Genomic DNA, 23,043 nt, shown 5'->3' with positions numbered 1-23,043 from the left:
ATACTTCATGTCGTGCAAAGTTTTTCTTGTCACGCAAGATTTTCCTCATCCCGCAACATGTTTCACACCATTTAGAGTTTTTCACTTCAACCTCCTCAAGGCATATGATCTGTGGTTGTCGCTTCTGCGTCTGGTTGTCCAAATAGTCTTAAAAAAGTGACTCAAAAGTAACTTAAGGTTGATCAAAAGGCGACCAAAACGGCTAAAAAGTAACTTGTAAATTCAGGAGAAACATGAGTAATTCCTTGTTTTTATTTTTAAATTTGTAACAGTTTGGATTTGTATCAACAGTTTTCTCTGCCCAACATTCCAAGACAATTTTGAGATGAAGTCCTAAGAAATTCTGGATTTCTGTGGAAAAGAAAGGACGTTCTGAATTGAATTCCTATGTGAATCTGAGGAAGGTAACAGGAAAATTTAAAGTAGCATTCCAACAGAATTCCTATTAGAGTTAAAAAAGAATTATAAGTATAGTTTAAAGGGTGTGCGGACGATAATTTTAAATGATTACTGAGATAAGTTTAGAAAAGAAATTCAAGCAATTTCAAAAAGTAAAATATCAAAGGATAATTCTAAAAACGAAGTGATGGAGAATTTAAAAGAAATTCTGAAGGAAAGACTATTCAGAAGAAATTTCATATGAGAGTTGCGAGTTTCGAGAAAATTTTAAGAAAAATTTCAAAGGAATCCAACGGTTCGGAACAATTCTCCATCCGTTACTAGTTAAATGTATATAACTCTTATAACTAATAACCAAGCAGATTCAAAATTTCTATCCACTCAACAACTGAATAAGCCGCAAAAATAAAATAACATCCCCATACCTGTGTGACTTTTCCTTTCAGCTTCTCAAAGTCTGCGTGATATTTGACGTTGGACTGAATCTTGGTGTTTTCCGCTATCCGCTTCAGCTCCGGCGTTTCGGCGATGGTGGTGGCTTTGGCTTTTGGGATGTGTCTGAAACAGGGAAAATAGAGAACAAAAAAAAAGAAGATAAAATGGGTAGTTCGAGCTGTGCACACAGGAACGACGACTTATTAATATATCCTCTCTCGACGAGTCATCCACTGGCTCCAAGCTTATTGATTATGAACAGATATACTCATAATCATAATCGATTCCACGATGGGACTATTATGCATATCATCTACAGATGATGACGGTGGTTACACCTCCGTCGTCGTTGGGCTTTAAAACATTGTAATTATATGCGCATAGTTGGCATTCCAACGACCGCCTCAATATGTCTCCGGTCGTCGTTCATATGGTTGAAACGGCACTCAGTTTCACTTAAGTAACGACAACGGAACAAGTTTTCCTTCCAGCATCAACTTTGCACACCACGGACGGACGAAGGACTGCTGATCCTTACATCATCGTCGTCATCGGAGGCAGGCAGTACCGGTTGAAATCATAATCGAAAAAAAAAGAGCCGGCGTATTGTATGCCACATTATAGCCGTATAGCATGTGTGTGGTTTCTCCGATCTAGAGTGTGGTGGAATCATGTGAACTGGTCTGGACAGCAAAAGGCTGACATAAGCTTTGCATATTACCAGACTTCTACTTGAAACTGAGACCTATTTCTGTGATTTTCCCAGATCACGTCTCTTTGACGCTGGGCCTTTCTTCGTGTGCCATTGCATTAGTTCTTTCTTCCTCTGAAAGAAGTGATGGGCGCGGTGAGAATGATGTGGAGGCAAGTGGAAAACCGTACGCTCAATTTAACACGAACTGAAAAGGGGAAGGAAAGTGCATAGGCCACAAGAAATATGATAGGCATATTTTTTCGCTGCAGAAGACGAGGGATGCTGGACTGGGGGAGACGGACAACGCCGTTTGTATAGTAGATAAGTTTCCGTTCTAGAGAGTAGTAGAGAGTCATGTAGGATTCAAGTGAGTGACGTGTGCCTGACTTAAGCAAGTCTTTTAGTGTTTGAGATAGTTTCCGTAACGGAATTAGGATGATTACGGTGAATGACGGATTTGGGTTATGGGGTACAAGCGTTTTCCTTTTGTACTAGAATGATAAATGAATTGTTTAAATTTTATTTTGAAAGGAACCTTTCCGCTTTAGACAATTTACGCTATTCCTTGCTTACGTGATCATTCGGTATACGTTTTCGCTAAGATCGAAACCACCCTGATCGTTTGTTTCGTCCAGTGGAACGTAGATCGAAAGAATTGCAACAAATTGTAAATAAGAGCGAACTGCTAAAAGGCCTCACACCCCACCACTGACGTTTTAGCCATAGGACCTTAACGAATTGCACTTCACTATGTACACTCCTCTCTTTTGTAGCCAAACTACTTGTACTGGTGAACCAACTGGAGGCTAAGCGCCCACCACTTCTCCGGTGGTTGCACTTTATCGAAAGGTTTATATCGAGAAGAAATGAATATTTACACGCGAGTTAAGAAGAAAATGAAAAGCGAGTAGGGCGGGCTATTTTTAGCACCAAAAATAAAAACAGCCAGAGCCAGACAACTGAGACGACGGTGAAACTGGAGAACACAAAACAGAACTCGTATTTGCAGCACTTTCATTTATCACCGTCCGTTTGGTCATATTTTTTTTTATTCTGGAAATATTTAGAGCTTTCACAGACGTTACGAAACAATGCGTTGAATATCAACAGTTCCAAGATCGAGTTCATAGAACTTATCGTGAACATTTAAAGGGGACTTCATCATGCGTCGCGGCGTCGTCGCGTCGGTATCATTTCAAAGGAACGATATGATTAATTCCACGCGAAGCACAACCGCCTTTCACAGCGCAGCTGAACTTAATCAACAGCTATTTTAACCTAGATGATTTACCAGTTGGTTGATGAACTAGGGTTGCTCAAATTTTGCATAATTATATTAATTTCTTAGCAAGCCCTAACTTAACTAATTTAAATCCTGCCCAAATATACAAAAGGAAAAATCTAACTATTAGTATCCGACTAAAGTATAGATCAGCCCCATATTTCAGCTTAAACATACCGAATTTGCATTAGCCACGGGACGGGATTGGTTTACAATTGCAGCTCAATCATATGCCTCTTGGTGTCTCTAATTTGACGTACAAATGCACCCAATGGGCTTGATTGAAGCAGCGCGGCGGTGCGCAGCAAAGAGCGTTTCTTTCGTAATGACAAGAAGAGCCGCGCACGTGTGCAACTCTGATTGTCGCTTCATTCGTCCTAAGCAATTATAGCAGTGCAAGGTTATGATTACGATATGGCGTATGAGCTGTCGTTAAATGATTTGGAAAATTGTTGGACTTATAAAAACTAGCGAAAACAGAATCCGCGATTGACCTGATCCAATTAAATTTGCACAAAGAATCAAATTAATGGGGTTTGGAATTAGCAATTCATTATCAGTGAGCAACTCTGATTAATCAGTACTTTCAAGGTCAATCACGGCACCGGCCACGTTCTTACGGTCATCGGCGGAACGAAAGGATTGTTAGTTTGACACTCGTTGTTACTAGACAGACACCGAGTTTACCTCTGCATCTCCCGGGTTGTCACGACTATATCAACTCAGTAGTGTGAAGGGGCTTGGATTCTAACCCACGGGTTTCTGCACAGTAAGCAAAAACGGTTGCCACTAGGCCACCGAGCCCCTTAAATCACAGCACACTACTACCCGAGCAGGAACGAATATCTCGTCACCTGAAATTGGATAAGCCTGACATAAGAGGTAAAATACCAAAAAATAATACCAAAAAAGTAGAAGGGTCTATGTCTAGGGGCACGAACAGAAGCTTGACGTAGGACCACTAAGGGACGGAACAAATGTGAGGAGCATTTAGTTCTTTTAATTGATAGATCATCTATTATCTTAACTCTTTCCGTTTTTGAATTGTAGGCGTACCAAATTTTTAGTTTTTCTTTTAAAAGATAATCGATCAAAATCACTTGCACCCCTGCTTCCAAGTTTGGTTACAAGATTACAACTCTGAAGAGAATTTTGTGTGGTCGTTGTGGCTATGTGATTCTGAATATGGACAAACAGACACAGATAAATTCTATTCCAACTCTTTACTGTAATAAACTTGTTGGCCCTGAAATGGTCCGCTTTGTTGCCAAAGTTGGTGATGATTTAACCTCCGAAACCGTACCGTCTCTGTCGCTTCAACGCGTAGATGACACATCCATGACCGCTTACGCTTGGCGTGTTCAGTGTAGGTGACAGCATCACGGATCTCATTTTCCAGGAACACCTTCAGCACACCTCGTAGATCAGATCGGAGATACGTTTGACACCGCCACGGCGAATCAGACGACGGATGGCGATTATCACGAAGAACCTTGCGATGACGCTTGGCACCTTCTTTACCAAGACCTTTTCCTCCTTTTCCTGTCATTGTTGCTTGTTAGGTAGAAGAGTGGACTACCTAACCTGCGACCATCTTCCTACTGCTGTTAGTTCTGCTTCTGCTGCCAGCTCACCACGCCGCCCGAAGCGAAAATGAGTTGACGCTAGATAGCAGCGCTCTTGTATATCTTTTCATGTTAAAGCAGAATGATGTGCACCCAGGTGGTACTCGATTATGACGACTGGGTTTGGAAAGAACATTTATTTTATGAAAACAGTGATAAAATTATCACTTTTTATTTGTACATTGGACAATGCTTGACATAACCACTTTTTCAATAGTTTCTTGTTGAAAATCATCAATCGGAAGCATTGCTATTGATGCGTAGAGATATTTCTGATCGATTGGTGATAAATTTATTGAAATTGGTCCATGGGCAGCTGAGTTATTAATGTTCAAAACCTTTCATAATTTTGTTACATGTTCCATTTTTGTTTTTCACAAAATGTACCCCCTATATAGAAATCACAGACGTAGTCCTACATCAAAAATATTCCCACAATACCATTTCAATACCACATTATGATAATGCAATACCAAAACAATACCACACAGATATTCTTTTGGTATCCAAGTATCAATTTTTGCAATTTACAAAGTATTTTGCATGTATTTTTTGGGAATTATTCTTTGGTATTTTACCTCTGATGCCATGCTGGTCAACACCGAATTTTGGTATCAGGTCAGAGTTAGGTATTCATTAGTTATTTTCTCCTGTTCGGGTACGGCTTAGATTTCTAATTGACCATAAGAATTGAAAAAGTTTGCTCTGCTTTCCCGTGTTTGACGTTTCGGTAACCGTAAGATGGGGGGAATTTTCAAAAGATCTTAAATGGGAGCTACAAAATGGTGAGTTGACAAGCTGGAAGGTGTGTGATACATAGCTCTGGTCTTCACAAGTTCCTACCTCATGTCTCTTCACTCCTATGATTACAAAAGTCTGAAAAATGGACACTAGCATAAGCATGCAGTATTAGAACGTTATTTTTTAAGAACGTTGTTCTAGAACATACTGCCCCTTCATGCAAAATATCAGCACTAAAGGGCTTAATTTACCTTCTGCCGATAATAGGTAAAGAAGTGCGGATGCTGTTTTTTGTCCTAGGAGTGGACTGAAACTACATTCCATTACCCTATACAATTAGTAAAGTACACCAGGACATAAAGTTGAGTCATAATATAGCGAAATTCAGCTCAATCAAACGTACTTTTCGTAGAGTAACGAACTTTTCAGTCTCGGAGCACTTAATTTTACAAGACATGTTTGTTTACGTCTCATCCTTTATGTCAAATATGGATTCCGTCGCGTGTAAAATTAGGTATTTCGAAGTGTGTACCAAAACGAGTTATTCTTGAACAATTAGCAGTCCTCCTGTTTGAAGCTATCATGCCAACTTCTGCTGAATATTATTTTATTTTTATCACTGAACGGCGTAAACCTTGAAAATCGAGGAAACTGTTGGCCCGTTTTCCTCTCAAATTGATATAGGCGAGTGATCAGCACTTGCGACAGTCACGCAGTCCACTAGGGTTCGAGACTCACTGAAACCATACTTGATGCTTTTTGTAATGTTCATTTTTCTATAATAGCTCATTTTGCTATTGGTTTGATCATCAGCATATCAAAGAACTTTGTTGTTGGTTTGATATTACAACAACCTATTTTGCTATTATTCAGTTATAATCCCATTGATTTTCAGTTATTATTTTTGATATTTGAGCTCTTATTTCGGCCAAACCAATAAAAAATTTAGATGCTCTGATATTTTATTTTTAATAGTAAAACTGGCTATTGGTTTGACATTCTCTTCTACTCGGGATGTGTGCAGCAACTTAGTAAATGTGAATGTGATTAAACTTTCGATCTTTGAAGAAATTTATTTACTAAACTCGGTATGTTACGTGAATCAGAGAAAATATTTGTACAGTATCATCTTACATAACACATTATGAAAATGAAGAACCATTTGCAACATCCGTAAGTTACCAGCCCATCACCGCGCTTGCTTTTGACAAGGCATATCAAAAACGACACGTTCCAGCAAACATGACGTAAAGCGTAAACAACCTGATAAAGCCAACCGTATAGCCCACATAATATAGACATCTATATATGGTGCGTAGATTATATGAGCCATGCACCGCCCAACGTCAACATTTGACTATGGGTATTTGTACGCAAACTTCAATTTTGCAACGGTTCCAGTACAGCCAGGCCAGGCATGCAGAGCGAAAGTAGGAAGCACTTTATTTAGTTCAATTTCACCGCACTACCGTGTCCAATATACACCACATACGCGCGACATTTAAGTCCGCAAATGACCCACAAACAGTCACGCTGCTGGCAGTCTCGTTTTCCCACTGCATTATTGGCGCAATCCGCACACACTCACACATATGAGACGAGATGTGTGCGCTGAATATCGGCATCCGAAACAAAGTGCAAATCTGTGTCAGTAGTTAGTAGGCACGGGACACAAGCCGACGACGACGACGACGACGACGGGTACAGGCGCTTCCTGACGACGGACGGTCCCACTTTTCTGCATCGAGCGAACAAAATTCATCAACTTCATCAATTAATTTGTTCGAACTACATGTACCCGGGAGGCAACATTAGTAACTCGTTTCTTGCTGGGGCTTTGTAACACGTGCTACTCGCACGAAGCGATCGTCTATGACACTCTTTCTGCATTTTTCCACCCCAAGTTCCAAAGCTGCTTGAATCACGTGGAACATGGGCGTGTGAAGGTGATGGACATACATTGGTGGAACACCTGAATTGAGATAATCTTAACAAACAAACATTACTCGAATATCGCAAGAATCGCGATGTTCCTCAGATGAATTAAGGCCCAAGCGCAATGACAGCGGAAGCGGAACGGCAGCGGCAGTGGAAAAGCCCGATCTGAGAAAGCCTACTTGTCGGATTGAAAACTAGTTAGAACCAAATCGACTTCGGTTAGGCATCTTGATGTCATTTGTGACAACTCTAGATATAGCTGGAATTAGGGCCTAACAGCTTTTGTAAACAATGACTTCAATCGATGATTTCTAGAAACTCAAAGCTCGCCCACGCAAACCAACCTCCTCATCGGGTAAGGAAAGACTTTCCCTATCCGATGGTTATGTTGGTCTGCGTGGGCGCGCCTTTAGTTCCTAGAAATCATCGATAGAAGTCATTGTTTACAAAAGCTGTTACGCCCTAATTCCAGCTCTATCTAGAACTGTCAAACTTTCCGTTTCCATTCCGCTACCGCCCACATTGCGCTTGGGCTTTTAACGTTACCCCTTATTATGACGGATCTCTTATATCCCCCATGAAGAGCTTTTGGAGTTGTTGGGTAAATTCCTTTTAATTCCGTTATAATTGCTTATCGTTTGACAGATACGCGTAATTCGTCCACTACTTGTAGACTTGCTAAGTGCCAAGTGGTGACTGAGTACTTGGCACTGTGGAAGTCTACAAGTAGTGGACGAAATACGTTAGACATTAGCACAGATTAAAAAGGAAATGTAACTCAACTCACTCCAAAAGCTCTACATATATTTAATTGATTGCAAAATATGTTCAAATTACATAATTCTTTATTATCCCTACAACAGAGGGGGCTTAAATGCCCCGTACGTGCACACCGATGACGACCAATCATTTCTCAACCCCAGCGTATCGTGCGGCAAAAGCACTGAAAGATGCCCATACAGACGAAAGACGAACCCGTAAGAAAGCCCATGAAGAAAAGGAAACTAAGCTAAACATAAACAAAACAGTTGTATTTTAATTGCACAAATAAGCTACATGACTTTTATGACTCTCCCCGAGCAGCAGCAGCGCAGTCCTCCTCCGCATTACTCGCCCTAACAGTCAGTGCTGCCGGGCGGCGTGCAGGCGGAGGAGGCCGCTGGTAGTAGGAGTAGATCTGCGATCGCATTTTTCTACGACTCTCTGAAGGTCTGTTTGAATTGTGCTACTTCCAACCCTGTAGCATATTTAGCGCATCGAAGGAAAGCGCCTAGTTTGCTCGTTAATCTGTCATGTCTAATTTAAACGGGTCTAATCATACGGAAATAAACTACCCCGGGAAGCGTAGGGCAGCATTCGCGGACGAACAAAAAAAACAGAACTGTGACGCCCGTTAGATGCTTAAATACACTTTCACCTTAATAAGCATGGAAGCGCCACAATTGAGTGACAGTGCTGTTATTACATGCACACCCGATACGTGCGCGGCGCCGAAGCTGTTGAATGTAACCACAACTACAGTCCACCGGAGACGGGATCTGGGCCATTTTTAAATCTTTATGATTACATAAGCTCAGAGAAAGCATATAACCTGCGCTACCAGTGTTATCTAGATAATTCATTGCACTGTCAAAAGCAATCTAAAATGGTCTTAAAGACACAAGTAACAAGGCTGTAATGATCTTTTAATCGCGAACCCTTCAACTTCCGCTCTCGTTTAGGCGGTAAAAAGCTCATCTTCTAATCACTCCGAAAACTTTCCCTTTTCACCGGCCGAGCTGCTGCTGCAGTCATTTGATTCGTACTTGACAAGTGGTAATTGCAGCCCCGTAGGGCGTTCCTTTGCACTCTTCCATCACGCTTTCGATTTCGATTGCTTTCGTCCGCGAAATCTATGTGTAGCAGCAGCAGCAGCAGCAGCAGCAGCAGAGTGTAATGCAATGATGGTGTGATAAAAGGGAGTGAAAAATGATATCGTTGCTCCGTTCGCTGTCCGCTTGTAAAACGAGAGGGTGGCGCGCGGTAGACATGCGGGAAGTTGAAGGTGAAAACTTCGAACAAATAAAATATCTAGTACACTCGTCGGTGAGTGCCGATGAAATGTGGCATTTAGCCGCACGTGCAGTCATCAGTCAATTTGGATCCGCTCTCGCTCGCGGAATGGACTCGTGTCTCATAAGTTGCAGTAGGATTGTGACGTTTCAATGATTATGGCAGTTTTACTGCATGTCTTGAAAAAAATGTGTTGTATTTAGGTATAATAACCACAACTCTAACTGAAGCGGTTTTGGTTATGAAGCAATTTGGTGCGTTCCTTTTACGCATATAATCATAGTCATCATTGTACTCAACGAAGGATTTTACATATATGATTTACATGCTGCAAGTAACATAATCGTGTATGGGAAGCGGTTTCTCGTTGGTGTTAAATCAACAAACAACAATTCACAAAAATATCATGTAAAACAAAAAACATCAATTCACAGCCGAACACGCGGCGCCGGTGTTGTAGTGGTAAGCTTGATTGGCTCTCACCCAAAAGGCCTGGGTTTAATCCCAGTTGGCGCCGACGGGATTTTCTGAGGCATAACATCTCTGATCACGCCTTCCTTCGGAAGGGAAGTAAAGCCGTTGGTCCTCGGTGCATGAGTTGATGGATCCATAGGTAGGATCCAGGTGTAGGAGCTGCCTCTCTGGCGTCGGTAGCATTGGTACTCAGTACGCAAAACAAGATCGACCGAAAACAAATCAAGGAGAAAAAAAAATCACAGCCGAGCAGTTCCAGATCAAACTTCTTCGATTTGCATGCAACCTTGCATAATTTTGTGTTATGGGCAATCATTCGCAATTTTACAAAAAATCGACCATTTTGCATCAAGTTATTTTTTTTTCAAAATGGCGTCTTTGTCATTTTTCAATAAATTGTTACACAAAAACGTCACTTCTGATCGAAATGACGTCTGAGACAAAGTTGTAGATTAAAATAAAGTCTTTCTGGGAAAAAATATACGGATTTATTTCTAGTAATGTTGTGTTATGGGCAATCATTCACATTTTTTGCAAAAGCTCAGCCAATGTGGATCTTGTAATTATTTGCAAAATGGTGTCTGTCACTTTCAATAAATTGTAGTACTAAAACGTTACTTCTGATCTAAATGACGTCTGAGATAAATTTGATAAAAAAGTAAAGAATACCTGTAAAAAAGTAGTAATTTAAAAAAGTCATAAAAATCTATCTACAACATTCATAATTTATTTTTTAAATAAAGCTAATGGAAACATAAAACTTGAGCAGCATTTAAAACCATGAAGACTTGTACCAAAATTTTGCATTTTTTCTAAGCTTTTAAAAAATAATTTAAAAATAAGATAAACTTTTGAAAATATTTGAGTTTTTAACGCTTTTCTGTACTTTCACAAAAAAACTTTTACTTTTTTTCAAAATTACTAAAACAAATACTTTGTACTTTTTTTCCAGAAAGATTTTAATTTTCTCTACAACTTTACCTCAGACGTTATTTCAATCAGAAGTGACGTTTTCGTGTTACAATTTATTGAAAAAATACAAAGATGCCGTTTCGAAAAAAAAAAGTTACAACGTCCAAAAAAGCCTAATTTTTGTTAAAAAAAAGTCCATAACACACAATTATGCGAATCATCCCACTGCGACCTAGCAAGAAGTACAGTCGACTTGTTTCGCGCTCCGGTATTTCGGAAGTTTTCTCGGTATTCGGTTGGTTTAAATTATCAGTTTTTTCTCGCTTAGTGATTACTGGCCTAGTACCCGGCTAAACAATTATCTGAAAGTGAGTTTTTCTGAGAAGAAAGTGGTTTTCGGCGTCATCGGAAAGAAAATTGTTCACTTGCAATTGGATATTCGCAAACCAATTTGCGCTTCATCGGTGCGTGATCACGCATACCTGCACACAGATCATCGTCATCGAGTGTCAGCATCTGCCTCCGCATTTATACCGGTCATCCATCATCGTGTGTCCAGCTGAGTGCCGAGCCTCATACAAGCACACCACTACAAAGATCGCCCGCACACGCGCATCGAAGGTCACCCACGCTGCGCGTCGCTCCGCTGCTGCTGTGTAATCACTCGGTGGTAGTAGTATAGCAGATAAGTTTTTTTTCCTGTTTCTTTCTCTCGCCCATCAGTTAAATTTAATTTTGTGTTTCTGTGTTTGTAGTTTTTTTTTCTGTTTATTGTGTCTGTGTGGTTTTAAGCATCGTTTCAGTGGTAGAGCGTTTACCGCTCCCACTAGTACGGCAAAATGGACGTCTCGTCAGAAGACGATATGGACATTTTGTCGGAAGATGACACCAGTTTGCCACTCGATGGCAAGAAAAGACGAAAACGTCCTGTCATTCATGGTTCGTCTCAGAAAAGCCCCCGATCGCGAGCCTATCCAGATGACTCGACTGGGCCATGGGTTGTCTACTTTCAGCCCAAAAACAAACCTTTGAACTTGATGCAAATTTCCACTGATCTGACGAAGCGATACTCGGCCGTGACCGAAATCACGAAGGTTAGGCATAATAAACTTCGTGTTGTCGTTTCTAACCTGAAGCAGGCTAACGAGATTGCTGCCTCCCAGCTCTTTACGATTGAGTACAGGGTTTACATACCAGCTCGTGATGTGGAGATCGAAGGTGTGGTCACCGAAGCGAGTCTGACCCCCGAGATCTTGGAGAAGCAGGCGGTTGGCCGTTTCAAGAACCCCTTGCTCCCCCCGGTGAAGATACTGGATGTCCAAAAACTGGGCTCAGTATCTGTCAGCGAGGGTAAAAAGAGTTTTACCCCCACAGACTCGTTTCGCGTGACCTTTTCTGGTTCAGCCCTTCCTCACTACATCGAGTTGGGAAAACTTCGGCTACCTGTGCGCTTGTTTGTTCCTCGGGTCATGATCTGCCAAAACTGCAAACAGTTGGGACATACGGCGTCCCACTGTGGCAGCAAGGCACGCTGTTCCAAATGCGGGGAGAAGCACGAGGATGGCGCCTGCACAGTCACGGCACCAAAATGCGTGTACTGCAAAGGATCTCCTCCTCATGGTCTCTCGTCGTGTCCGGTGTACAAACAACGCGGGGAAAAACTAGAGCGCTCTCTTAAAGAACGTTCCAGGCGGTCTTTTGCAGAAATGCTTAAGACAGCCAAGCCATCGACCAACGAAACAAATCCCTTCGCTCTTTTGTCAGATGACGAGTTTGGCTCTGACTTGGCTGAGGAGGAAGTTTCTTTCAGTTTTCCGGAAGGTTCTGCCCGGAAACGAAAACGCATCCGTTCGCGGAAAGTTGCAGATCAAGAACCCCAAATCAGCTTGCCCAAATCAAGGAGTGGTGGAAAAAAGGAGACTTCTACTCCTCCTGGATTCCGCAGAACTGAATATACCCAGGATTTTCCACCTCTCCCGGGGACATCCAAAACCCCCGATGCCCCAATTTTCAGAACACAAGCCCCTTCTTCATCTGGGTTGTTCTCATTTGATAACATTGTGGACAGTATCCTCAATTACCTCGATATTTCTGATCCTCTGAAAAGCATTGTTCTGGCAATGCTTCCTACTGTGAAAACCCTCTTGAAGCAGTTGACATTGAAGTGGCCCCTCCTTGCAGCAATCATCTCCTTCGATGGATAATTTTCCAAACGAGGTCGGGGATTTGATCACTGTTCTACAGTGGAATTGTCGAAGTCTTATTCCTAAGATAGAATCGTTTAAGTTTTTGGTTCACAATAATGATTGTGATGCATTTGCTCTGTGTGAAACTTGGCTCTCTTCAGATATCGATCTTCCTTTTCATGATTTTAACATTATTCGACTGGATCGTGAGGATTCGCGTGGAGGAGGAGTACTTTTGGGGATCAAAAAGTGCCATTCCTTCTATAGAGTGAATCTTCCACAATTTCCAGGTATTGAAGTTGTCGCATGTCAGGCTTTTGTTAAAGGCAAGAGCCTTTGTATTGCTTCTGTGTATATTCCTCCCCGAGTTTCGATTAGTCAAAAACAACTTTCAGATATCTGTTCAGTTCTTCCTACTCCACGGTTGATTATGGGAGATTTTAATTCCCACGGTACAGGCTGGGGGGAACTGTATGATGACAACCGTTCTACTTTGATATATGACCTCTGTGATAACTTCAATATGACAATTCTTAACAATGGAGAAGTAACACGTCTGGCTGGTCCATCCTCAAATGGAAGTAGATTAGACCTCACACTTTGCTCTAATTCATTATCGTTGGATTGCACGTGGAATGCGATCCAGGATCCCCACGGTAGTGATCACTTGCCGATCGGCATTTCGATTGCCAGTGGGTTCAATTCGTCGGAATCCGTTAACGTCGCGTACGACCTCACCCGTAATATCGATTGGACAACGTTCAAGACCGCGATAGATGAAGCCGTGTCGTCGGTAGAAGAGCTTCCACCGTTGGAGGAATATAACTTCCTCTCCAATCTGATCTTGGACAGCGCGCTTCGAGCTCAAACTCGGCCGGTTCCAGGAACGTCTTTTCGTAGGAAACCTCCTACCCCTTGGTGGGACCAGCAATGCACTGAGGTTTATCGTAAAAAGTCCGATGCGTTTAAGCTTTTCCGGAAACGCGGAACACCCGAGTATTTCGAAGCGTACTCGACTTTTGAACACGAACTCAAGAGCCTCATCAAAGCCAAGAAACGCGGATACTGGCGGCAATTCGTGGACGGTTTATCGCGCGAAACGTCGATGAATACGCTTTGGAACACGGCGCGAAGGATGCGTAACCGGTCTTCAAACAACGAGAGCGAGGAGTACTCGGATCGGTGGATTCTCAAGTTCGCGCGAAAAGTATGTCCTGATTCCGTGCCGGCACAGATGATTCCTCGCGAAACGACGAATTCGGTAGACGAGATCAGCCAGCCTTTTTCAATGCTAGAGCTCTCACTCGCGCTCCTTTCGTGTCGCAATTCGGCTCCGGGGGCTGATAGGATCAAGTTCGACTTGTTGAAGAACCTCCCAGACGTCGCTAAGAGGCGCATGTTGAACTTGTTTTGTCAGTTCCTGGAGTTCAATATTGTTCCAGATGATTGGAGGCGAGTGAGAGTTATAGCCATTAAAAAGCCTGGAAAACCCGCGTCAGATCATAACTCGTATCGTCCCATCGCGATGTTATCGTGCATTCGAAAATTGTTGGAGAAAATGATCCTTTTTCGCCTCGACAAATGGGTTGAGACGAACCACCTACTCTCAGATACTCAATTTGGTTTCCGTAGGGGTAAGGGAACGAACGACTGTCTCGCGTTGCTTTCCACAGAAATCCAGTTGGCTTTTGCTAAAAAAGAGCAAATGGCTTCTGTGTTCTTGGATATTAAGGGGGCTTTTGATTCAGTATCGGTTGAAGTCCTTTCAGACAAACTCCACGCTTGTGGCCTTTCCCCATTAATTAATAACTTTTTGTACAATTTGCTGTCAGAGAAACATATGAGCTTTTCTCATGGAAACTCTACAGCTTCTCGATTTAGTTACATGGGTCTCCCCCAGGGCTCATGTTTAAGCCCCCTTTTGTACAATTTCTATGTCAGAGAAATTGACAATTGTCTAAGTGACAACTGCACGTTGAGACAACTTGCAGATGATGGCGTAGTGTCTACGACAGGGCCCAAAGGGGTCAACCTGCAAGGACCCTTACAGGATACCTTAGACAATTTGTCTACTTGGGCTATCCAGCTAGGTATCGAATTCTCCACGGAGAAAACTGAGTTGGTCGTTTTTTCTAGGAAGCATAGCCCAGCACAACCAAAGCTTCAACTTTTGGGTAAACCGATCACTCATTCCATGTCTTTCAAATATCTTGGGGTCTGGTTCGATTCCAAATGCACCTGGAGATCCCACATTGAGTATCTGAGACGAAAATGCCAACAAAGGATCAATTTTCTCCGAACAATTACCGGAACGTGGTGGGGAGCTCATCCGCAAGATCTTCTAACGTTGTACCGGACAACGATTTTATCGGTTTTAGAGTACGGTAGTTTTTGCTTCCAGTCGGCGGCTAAAACACACATCATCAAACTGGAACGTATCCAGTATCGTTGTCTTCGTATCGCGTTAGGATGCATGCACTCGACTCATACGATGAGTCTCGAAGTGTTGGCGGGCATGTTGCCACTATCGGATCGGTTTTCGGAATTGTCCCTCAGGCTCCTCACCCGTTGTGAAGTTATGAACCCACTGGTAATCGAAAACTTTGAGAAGCTTCTTGAGCTAAACCCTCAAATTCGTTTTATGTCATTGTACTACGTGTACATAACTCAGGATGTCAGCCCTTCACAGCATAATCCTCATCGTGTATGCTTCTCCGACTTCGGCAATTCAGTTAGTTTTGATTTATCCATGACGCGGGAGATTCGTGGTATCCCAGAACATCATCGTTCCATGATTGTTCCGTCAATTTACGCTGCAAAGTTTGGCCAAGTTGATTCCGCAAGATCGTTCTTCACAGATGGATCATTAATAGAGGCGTCCGCTGGTTTTGGTATTTATAACGAATTTCATAGCGCCTCTCGAATGCTTCAAGCTCCTTGTTCCGTATATGTTGCTGAGCTGGCGGCAATACATTATACGCTAGAAACGATCGCCTCACTTGCACCAGATCACTATTTTATTTTTACGGATAGTCTCAGTTCTGTCGAGGCTATTCGATCCATGAGGCCGGTAAAGCACTCCTCGTATTTTCTCATGAAAATACGAGAGCTTTTAAGTGCTTTATCTTTAAGATCTTTTGTCATCACCTTTGCATGGGTCCCATCTCATTGCTCGATTCCGGGCAATGAGATGGCGGACTCACTTGCTAAGGTGGGCGCTATGGAAGGCGATATTTACGATCGACAAATCGCCTACAACGAATTTTTCTTCATTTATCGTCAACAGTCACTCGTCAGCTGGCAGAATAAGTGGAGTGAAGGGAGTTTGGGACGATGGCTATATTCGATCATCCCTAAGGTGTCGAAGAGTCCTTGGTTCAAGGGGTTGGATGTGGGTCGAGACTTCATTCGTCTGATGTCTCGCCTCATGTCCAATCACTATTCGTTAAACGCTCACTTGTTTCGTGTTGGGCTGGGAGACAGCAATCTCTGTGAATGTGGACAAGGTTACCAAGACGCCGATCACATCCTTTGGTCTTGTGCTGAGCATCGTGGAGTCAGATCTGAGCTGTGCGATTCCCTTCGGGCTCGAGGTAGACAACCTAATGTTCCAGTTCGGGATATTTTGGCTAGACGTGATCTGGAGTTTATGAAACTCATATATGTTTACTTTAAGAATACTAACCTTAGATTGTAAGTTTGATTAACCTTGTGTTTAGTTTGTGTATTGTGCGTGTAGTTTTTTTTTTAATGTTTGTCTTCAAGATGAATAGAAATAAGTTCATGTTTTAGGATTAATTAAATATTTGTATAATAAATCATATTTCAAACCTCCTTCTCCCTTTCCCCATCCAAAAAATTGTTAATCTCCACTAACCTCGAGACGACCGCGAGTAATCGGTTCAATTCCTTTAACTCTAGATTTAAGACATGAATCATGTATAATGCAAATGATAACTCGGCTCTGTAAAGTTTATTCGATTGAGCCTGTACAAATAAATTAATATAAAAAAAAAAAAAAAAAAACAATTATGCGAAGTTCTAAGCAAATTGGAGCAGGTCAAGTTTTATCCATTCGTCATTTGGCGATTGTTCACAGCAAAAACCCGAATTTATCCACCAATGGTGTGATCAGACCCTTCTTTCTTATTCAAGTTTATTTATTTTATTGTCATTATCAGTGACCAAGCCCCCCAGCCCCGTGTCATCCGTGTGACGCTACGCCACTGCCTGGGGGTACCCGGAATATATCCGGGTGTAGTCTATTTGGTGAGGCTACCAATCACCTTATCATCGTATTTTAATGTGATTTAATGGGTTTTAATTCAATTCATATTCAAGCAACTTCCCCGGGGTACCCGGAACATGTCCAAGTGTGTCCAATGTGGTCTGGAACACTTAACACGACTTGCATTGATCTTATTTTTGAATTCTGTAGTAATTTGATGTGTCGCATGATGGTTTTGATACGTTTTCCGTTAAATCCAGCGTGAAGGCCCATATTCACCGGATCTTATTCCGGCCATATCTCCGGAACCGGTTCACCGATTCCAAAACCGTTCAATAGCGTTCAATGGGACCCCAAGACCTATCATTTGGCACCGAGTTTGTCCAAATCGGTTGAGCGGTTGCTGAGAAACGTGAGCGCATTCATTTCGTTACATACACACACACATACACACATACACACATACACACGTACACACACACACACACACAGACATGTTCCGATCTCGTCGAGCTGAGTCGAATGGTATATGATGGTTTTGATACGTTTTCCGTTAAATCCAGCGTGAAGGCCCATATTCACCGGATCTTATTCCGGCCATATCTCCGGAACCGGTTCACCGATTCCAAAACCGTTCAATAGCGTTCAATGGGACCCCAAGACCTATCATTTGGCGCCGAGTTTGTCCAAATCGGTTGAGCGGTTACTGAGAAACGTGAGCGCATTCATTTCGTTACATACACACACACACATACACACATACACACACACACACACAGACATGTTCCGATCTCGTCGAGCTGAGTCGAATGGTATATGACACTCGGCCCTCCGGGCCTCGGATCGATAGTCGGTTTTTCAAGTGATATCTATACCCTTCTTTGTAAGAAGGGTAAAAAGGCAATTTTTTAAGATTTTTTAACTTATTGCTATGTTTTCAGATATTGGACAAAACTGACCAAAAACGTAAAACATAAATTATAATTTAACTTTTTTTTTCCACAAATATCTTAAATATCGCTCCATTTATGTGCATCTTATTGAACAGAAGTTTACACTACTTTTTGGAACTGTGTGCTTATATTTTGTTGCTAATAATGTAATCAGATTGAAGCTGAAAGACTAAGGAATCGTTTGAATACATTCCGCGAAAAGTTTTGATGGGGAAATACAGTAAAATTAACGTTTAAGTTTTGGTTGCCAAAAACCGTATCTGCTTGCCGAAGCCACTATTCGTAAATTTTTGACTTATTTTAATTTAATAAAATTATAAAAATATGGTCCAGGTGCCAACTGTAACGGATACAAACCTACTAAATATTTTACCTAATATCGCTAGCACTTAGCTAAGTTTGATGTAAGTGCTTTTTTATTGTAAATTGAGTGTACTTTCATTTCAATATATCAAGTCAAAAAATAACTGAACCATGTTTTGGATATTTTTCCAAAAACGTGAGTTTCATTTTTTAAATTCCAGATCACGTCCAGCCAAAAAATCGCGAACTGGAACATTTGGTTGTCTACCTCGAGCCCGAAGGGAATCGTTTAGCTCAGATCTGACTCCACGATACTCCGCACAAGACCAAAGCATGTGATCAGCGTCCTGGTAACCTTGTCCACATTCACAGAGATTGCTGTCCCCCAGCCCAACACGGAACAAGTGAGCGTTTAACGAATAGTGATTGAACATGAGGCGAGACATCACACGAATGAAGTCCCGACCCAGCTACAACCCTTAAAAAAACCGTTTTTGAGAAAGACGATTTTTAAATTTTTATTTTAAATAAAAAAAATAGTGATTTTTTTCCAATGGTTCCAGGTGTTCCCTACAATATTTCCGAAGGTACCAAACCGATTGGACAAACATTTTTCGAGCAACAGTTTTCTGAAGATAAGCTTAACATTTTATATGCTCTTTTCAAAATTAAGGCTTAATTTAAAATGGTGATCTTAAGATGCAAAATGACATTTTTGGTCAAAATGACATTTTTGGTTTCTGAAAAATTTCAGCCAAATAAAAAAAATACGACAATTAATGGATTTGTGAATTTGTCTGGAATCGCTTTGAGGACAATTTCAAGCAAATTTTGACAAAAGTTCAAAGAAAATTCCGAGGTAAATTTTGATTGAATACTTTGGGAATGGAATACAATACACCTCAGATTTCAAGAGACTTAAAATTTCGCGATAATTATTGAGATAGCTAAGATAATTGTAAAGGAAATTCCTAGAGTATTCTGGAGGAAATTCTTAAACAAAAGTTCTGACTTCAAAACGTATGCGCAGGGCTGGAAAGAACCTCAGAGTGTTAGCAGAGCAACTTTGTGCCATGCATCTCATAACACTCGACAAAGAGTGTGTGGTTCTCCCATTTACTTCGCACACTCTTTTCCAACTAATATGCGAGAAAGCGATCCACACAATGAGCGGTACACTCCGTGCGGCGCAGGGAGCAAATATAATAGAACAAGCGCTAATGTCTTCTTTGAATTCTTTACAGACTTTGCTTACCACGGCTGCATACATAGGAGATAAAGAACGGCATAACAAAGAAGAATTTTGTCTTTTTGCTGTGTTTCCCATTTGTAACTCTACACTGAGTGGCGCTTGAACGACGCCGGTGGTGTAGTGGTAAGCGTGATTACCTCTCACCCCAGTAGGCCTGGGTTCAATCCCAGTCGGCGCCGCCGGGATGTTCTGAGGCATAACATCTCTGATCACGCCTTCCTTCGGATGGGAAGTAAAGCCGTTGGTCCCCGGTTCATGAGTTGATGGGTCGATAGGTAGGGTCCAGGTGTGGGAGCTGCCTTCCTGGCACGTCGGTAGCATTGGTGCTCAGCACGGAAAACAAGATCGACGGAAAAAAACAAACCAAAGGAAAAAAAAAACTGAGTGGCGCTCTTTGCGTCGGAGCCGTGGGAGCGATGGCTACACATTGAGCTTTCGCAGCGAATCCAAACACATAAAGCAACCAAATGATACAGACAAAACGGTTGCTACGACTACCATGACAAACCTGCTCTGTAACATAGCTCGATCCGAGTGGTAGAAGGATAATGATATATTGCTTGCCTGCTTTGTTGCAATATACACGGATGAGGACATAGCTTGATATGAATCGAGAAAAGACATAACAAAAAAATTCCTATTAACACACGTGTATCATGTTCGGCTTTACTTCGTGAAGCAGCTTTCCAACAATTTACTCGTTTCCTTCTACCGCCCCGAGTGAGTTGTGTCGCACGGGCTGCTTGTCATGAAAAAGAAGGAAGAAGACCCGAGCAAAGCTGAACATCAAATTGAAATCAAAATTTGCTGTTATGATGTAACTTATTTTGAATACTCCAGTTGATCTCATTTTGGTTGACTTAACGGTTAACACAGCAAAAATGAGAGCACAATTTTACACTGTTGAAGCAAACGGAAAACTAATCCTGCTTTCAATGAAATCAATTTGATTACTGATTTTGCATTCATAATGTTTAACTGAATACGGGCCTAGAGTAAATGGTTATCATTCATGTTTTTCAAGCTGAAAGACTTAGGCTCCAATCTCACCGCGGGCAAGTCACGAATGACCTAAAATGTGTTAAACAAATCAGATAAACGATAATCATTAGTTCAACGACAGATGAATTTCAATTAAATTTTAAACAAGACGTAAACAGCAGAACTTCAAGTTAAGTTGCTTTCATTTAAAACGTCTTGACTGCATAATGAAAGCACAATATGATATCAGACTTATGTCGCAACATTTGAAATCAAAATGAGTTTTCATTATGATAGGAACTGCACACTTTAATATCGATTTGCTTTCATTTTGTTAACCGACTTTGCTCGGGGATTATATCATTATTGCTTTGCACTTCTGACATAGTGTTATTATTCGGTTCGAGGATTGCTTGTCATTTTGTCATTTGGAGATATTTTTGATTCCTTGAGCTTTCGTTATTTCTGGGTGTGTGTCTGTCTTCTCTTCTCCGCTGCTTTACACTTGCGCAGGGTGAAAAACAAACCAACTTTGTGCTTGCTTGATTCTCACTTTTTATACTTCAGACAATCAGTACATGGCGCGCATTGAGTGATCAGATGACAGCCCTGCGTATGCGAGATATCATTCTTCAAACCTCAGTCTAAAAAAACTTTTAAAGATTCTGGAGATAAAAATTTTGTTCGATATTTGGGAAATAAACCAAATAAAGTGCCGTCCACGAATTTAGATATATTTTTTTTCCGAAATATAACGTATCAATATCCTAGATACTAACAAAAATATTCGAGCTGCCAGGCATCGATAAAAAGAATGGGATTCCGAAGTTAATGGAACTTCAATTGTCGGAGACTTAGAATTCTCACATCGGCAGTTCTCAAACTGTCGTTGGCTGCACCCCATTTTTAAAGATTCCATAAACTCGTGACCCCATAATTTTGTAGACAGTTATTGTTATCTTTAAAACATCTACCGAAAAACCATTAAAATACATAACTTGTAACTCACATGTATACCATTAGAACGTAAAAATAGCTTAATAAATAAAAAAATCAAATCAATGATCTGACAACACTGAAATCAGTTTAAAAACGTTTTGATGGCCGTAAAATTATAGAATGTAATTAAAATTAAATTTTGGGTCATCGTTAAACGCCAACATGAGCTTAAACACGCCAAAATCCTGAGCAGGAAAAAATAACTAATGAATACTTAATTCTGACCTGGTATCAAAATTTGGTGTTGATCAGCATGACATAAGAGGTAAAATACCAAAGAATAATACCAACAATTTGCATGCAAATTACTTTGTAAATAACAAAAATTGACATTTGCATACCAAAAGAATATCTTCCTTTTGGTTTGTTTTTTCCGTCGATCTTGTTTTCCGTGCTGAGCACCAATGCTACCGACGTGCCAGGAAGGCAGCTCCCACACCTGGACCCTACCTATCGACCCATCAACTCATGAACCGGGGACCAACGGCTTTACTTCCCATCCGAAGGAAGGCGTGATTAGAGATGTTATGCCTCAGAACATCCCTGCGGCGCCGACTGGGATTGAACCCAGGCCTGCTGGGGTGAGAGGTAATCACGCTTACCACTACACCACCGGCGCCGTTCAAAAGAATATCTGTGTGGCATTGTTTTGTGCCGGCGCCGGTGGTGTAGTGGTAAGCGTGACTGCTTTCTAACACTCCAATGGGTCTGGGTTCAATCCTAGCCGAGGTCGGTGGGATTTTTCTGAGGCATAAAAATCTCTGGTCACGTCTTCCTTCGGAAGGGAAGTAAAGCCGTTGGTCCCGGCCCATGTATGTTGTTGAATGGGTGCGATATCCTACGCAGGTGTGGAAGCTGCCTTCCTGCACATTCGATTGCCATCAATGGATGGCAATCAATGTCCGTCGGTGATTGGCACTAGATTGCGGAACAGAGACCGACGTTAAATAAAGGAAAGAAGAAAAGGCATTGTTTTGGTATTGCAGTTGCTAAACTTGGTATTGAAATGATATTGTGGGAACATCTTTTGGTATTATTTTTTGGTATTTTACCTCTTATGTCATACACATCCATACCAGTTTAAGGTATCGAGATATTCGTTTCTGCTCAGGATGGCATTAATATGTCATAACGGCTTAAAAATTTTCATGTAACCTAGAAATATGCTTTATAATTTCATCTATTCGCTGGAGGAAGAGATACGAAAAACATCGGAAAGTGATAGAGAAAGAGAGAGAAGAGTATTCCACTACAGATGCCGATTATTCAACGAGAATCGAGATGACAAAAATTCAGGAGCAAGGACACAATACATAAGCGGTGAGATCTAACTGATTACAACTAGATATAAAAATAAGAAATGCATCCTACTAAATACGCGCCAACTACAAAGCAGGAATTGCTTTGATGATGGAAGTGTACATGCAGTACCAATATACATTTTATATCGGTACTACGTGTATGCGGGGCTTGTTGTAAGTGAAAGTAACCTCGGAATGGACGTGAGTGACCAGGCATTCTGAAGTGGGTTAATGAATCTCAACAGAGCTATCACCTTTCAACTTCCGGGCTAAAATGGTTTGCAATGG

At 41.4% G+C, this 23,043-nt stretch overlaps 1 protein-coding gene across 2 annotated transcripts in view; it reads right to left on the bottom strand.

Moving 5' to 3' along the window:
* Positions 1–23,043, bottom strand: part of Lasp (lasp) — a 191,662-nt gene that overhangs the window by 45,038 nt on the left and 123,581 nt on the right. For both annotated transcript variants that reach the window (XM_065224981.1, XM_065225067.1), the window contains exon 3: positions 825–957. In XM_065224981.1, coding sequence (XP_065081053.1) covers positions 825–957 — 133 coding nt within the window. The remainder of the gene's footprint in view (positions 1–824; positions 958–23,043) is intronic.

The sequence above is a fragment of the Ochlerotatus camptorhynchus genome, unplaced genomic scaffold (genome assembly GCF_037179485.1).
Source record: "Ochlerotatus camptorhynchus isolate MF236.1 unplaced genomic scaffold, CSIRO-AGI_Acam_v1.1 ptg000002l, whole genome shotgun sequence".
Lineage (NCBI taxonomy): Eukaryota > Metazoa > Arthropoda > Insecta > Diptera > Culicidae > Ochlerotatus > Ochlerotatus camptorhynchus.
The sequence above is the reverse complement of the archived record's forward strand: the minus strand, read 5'-3'. Positions and strand labels throughout refer to the sequence as shown.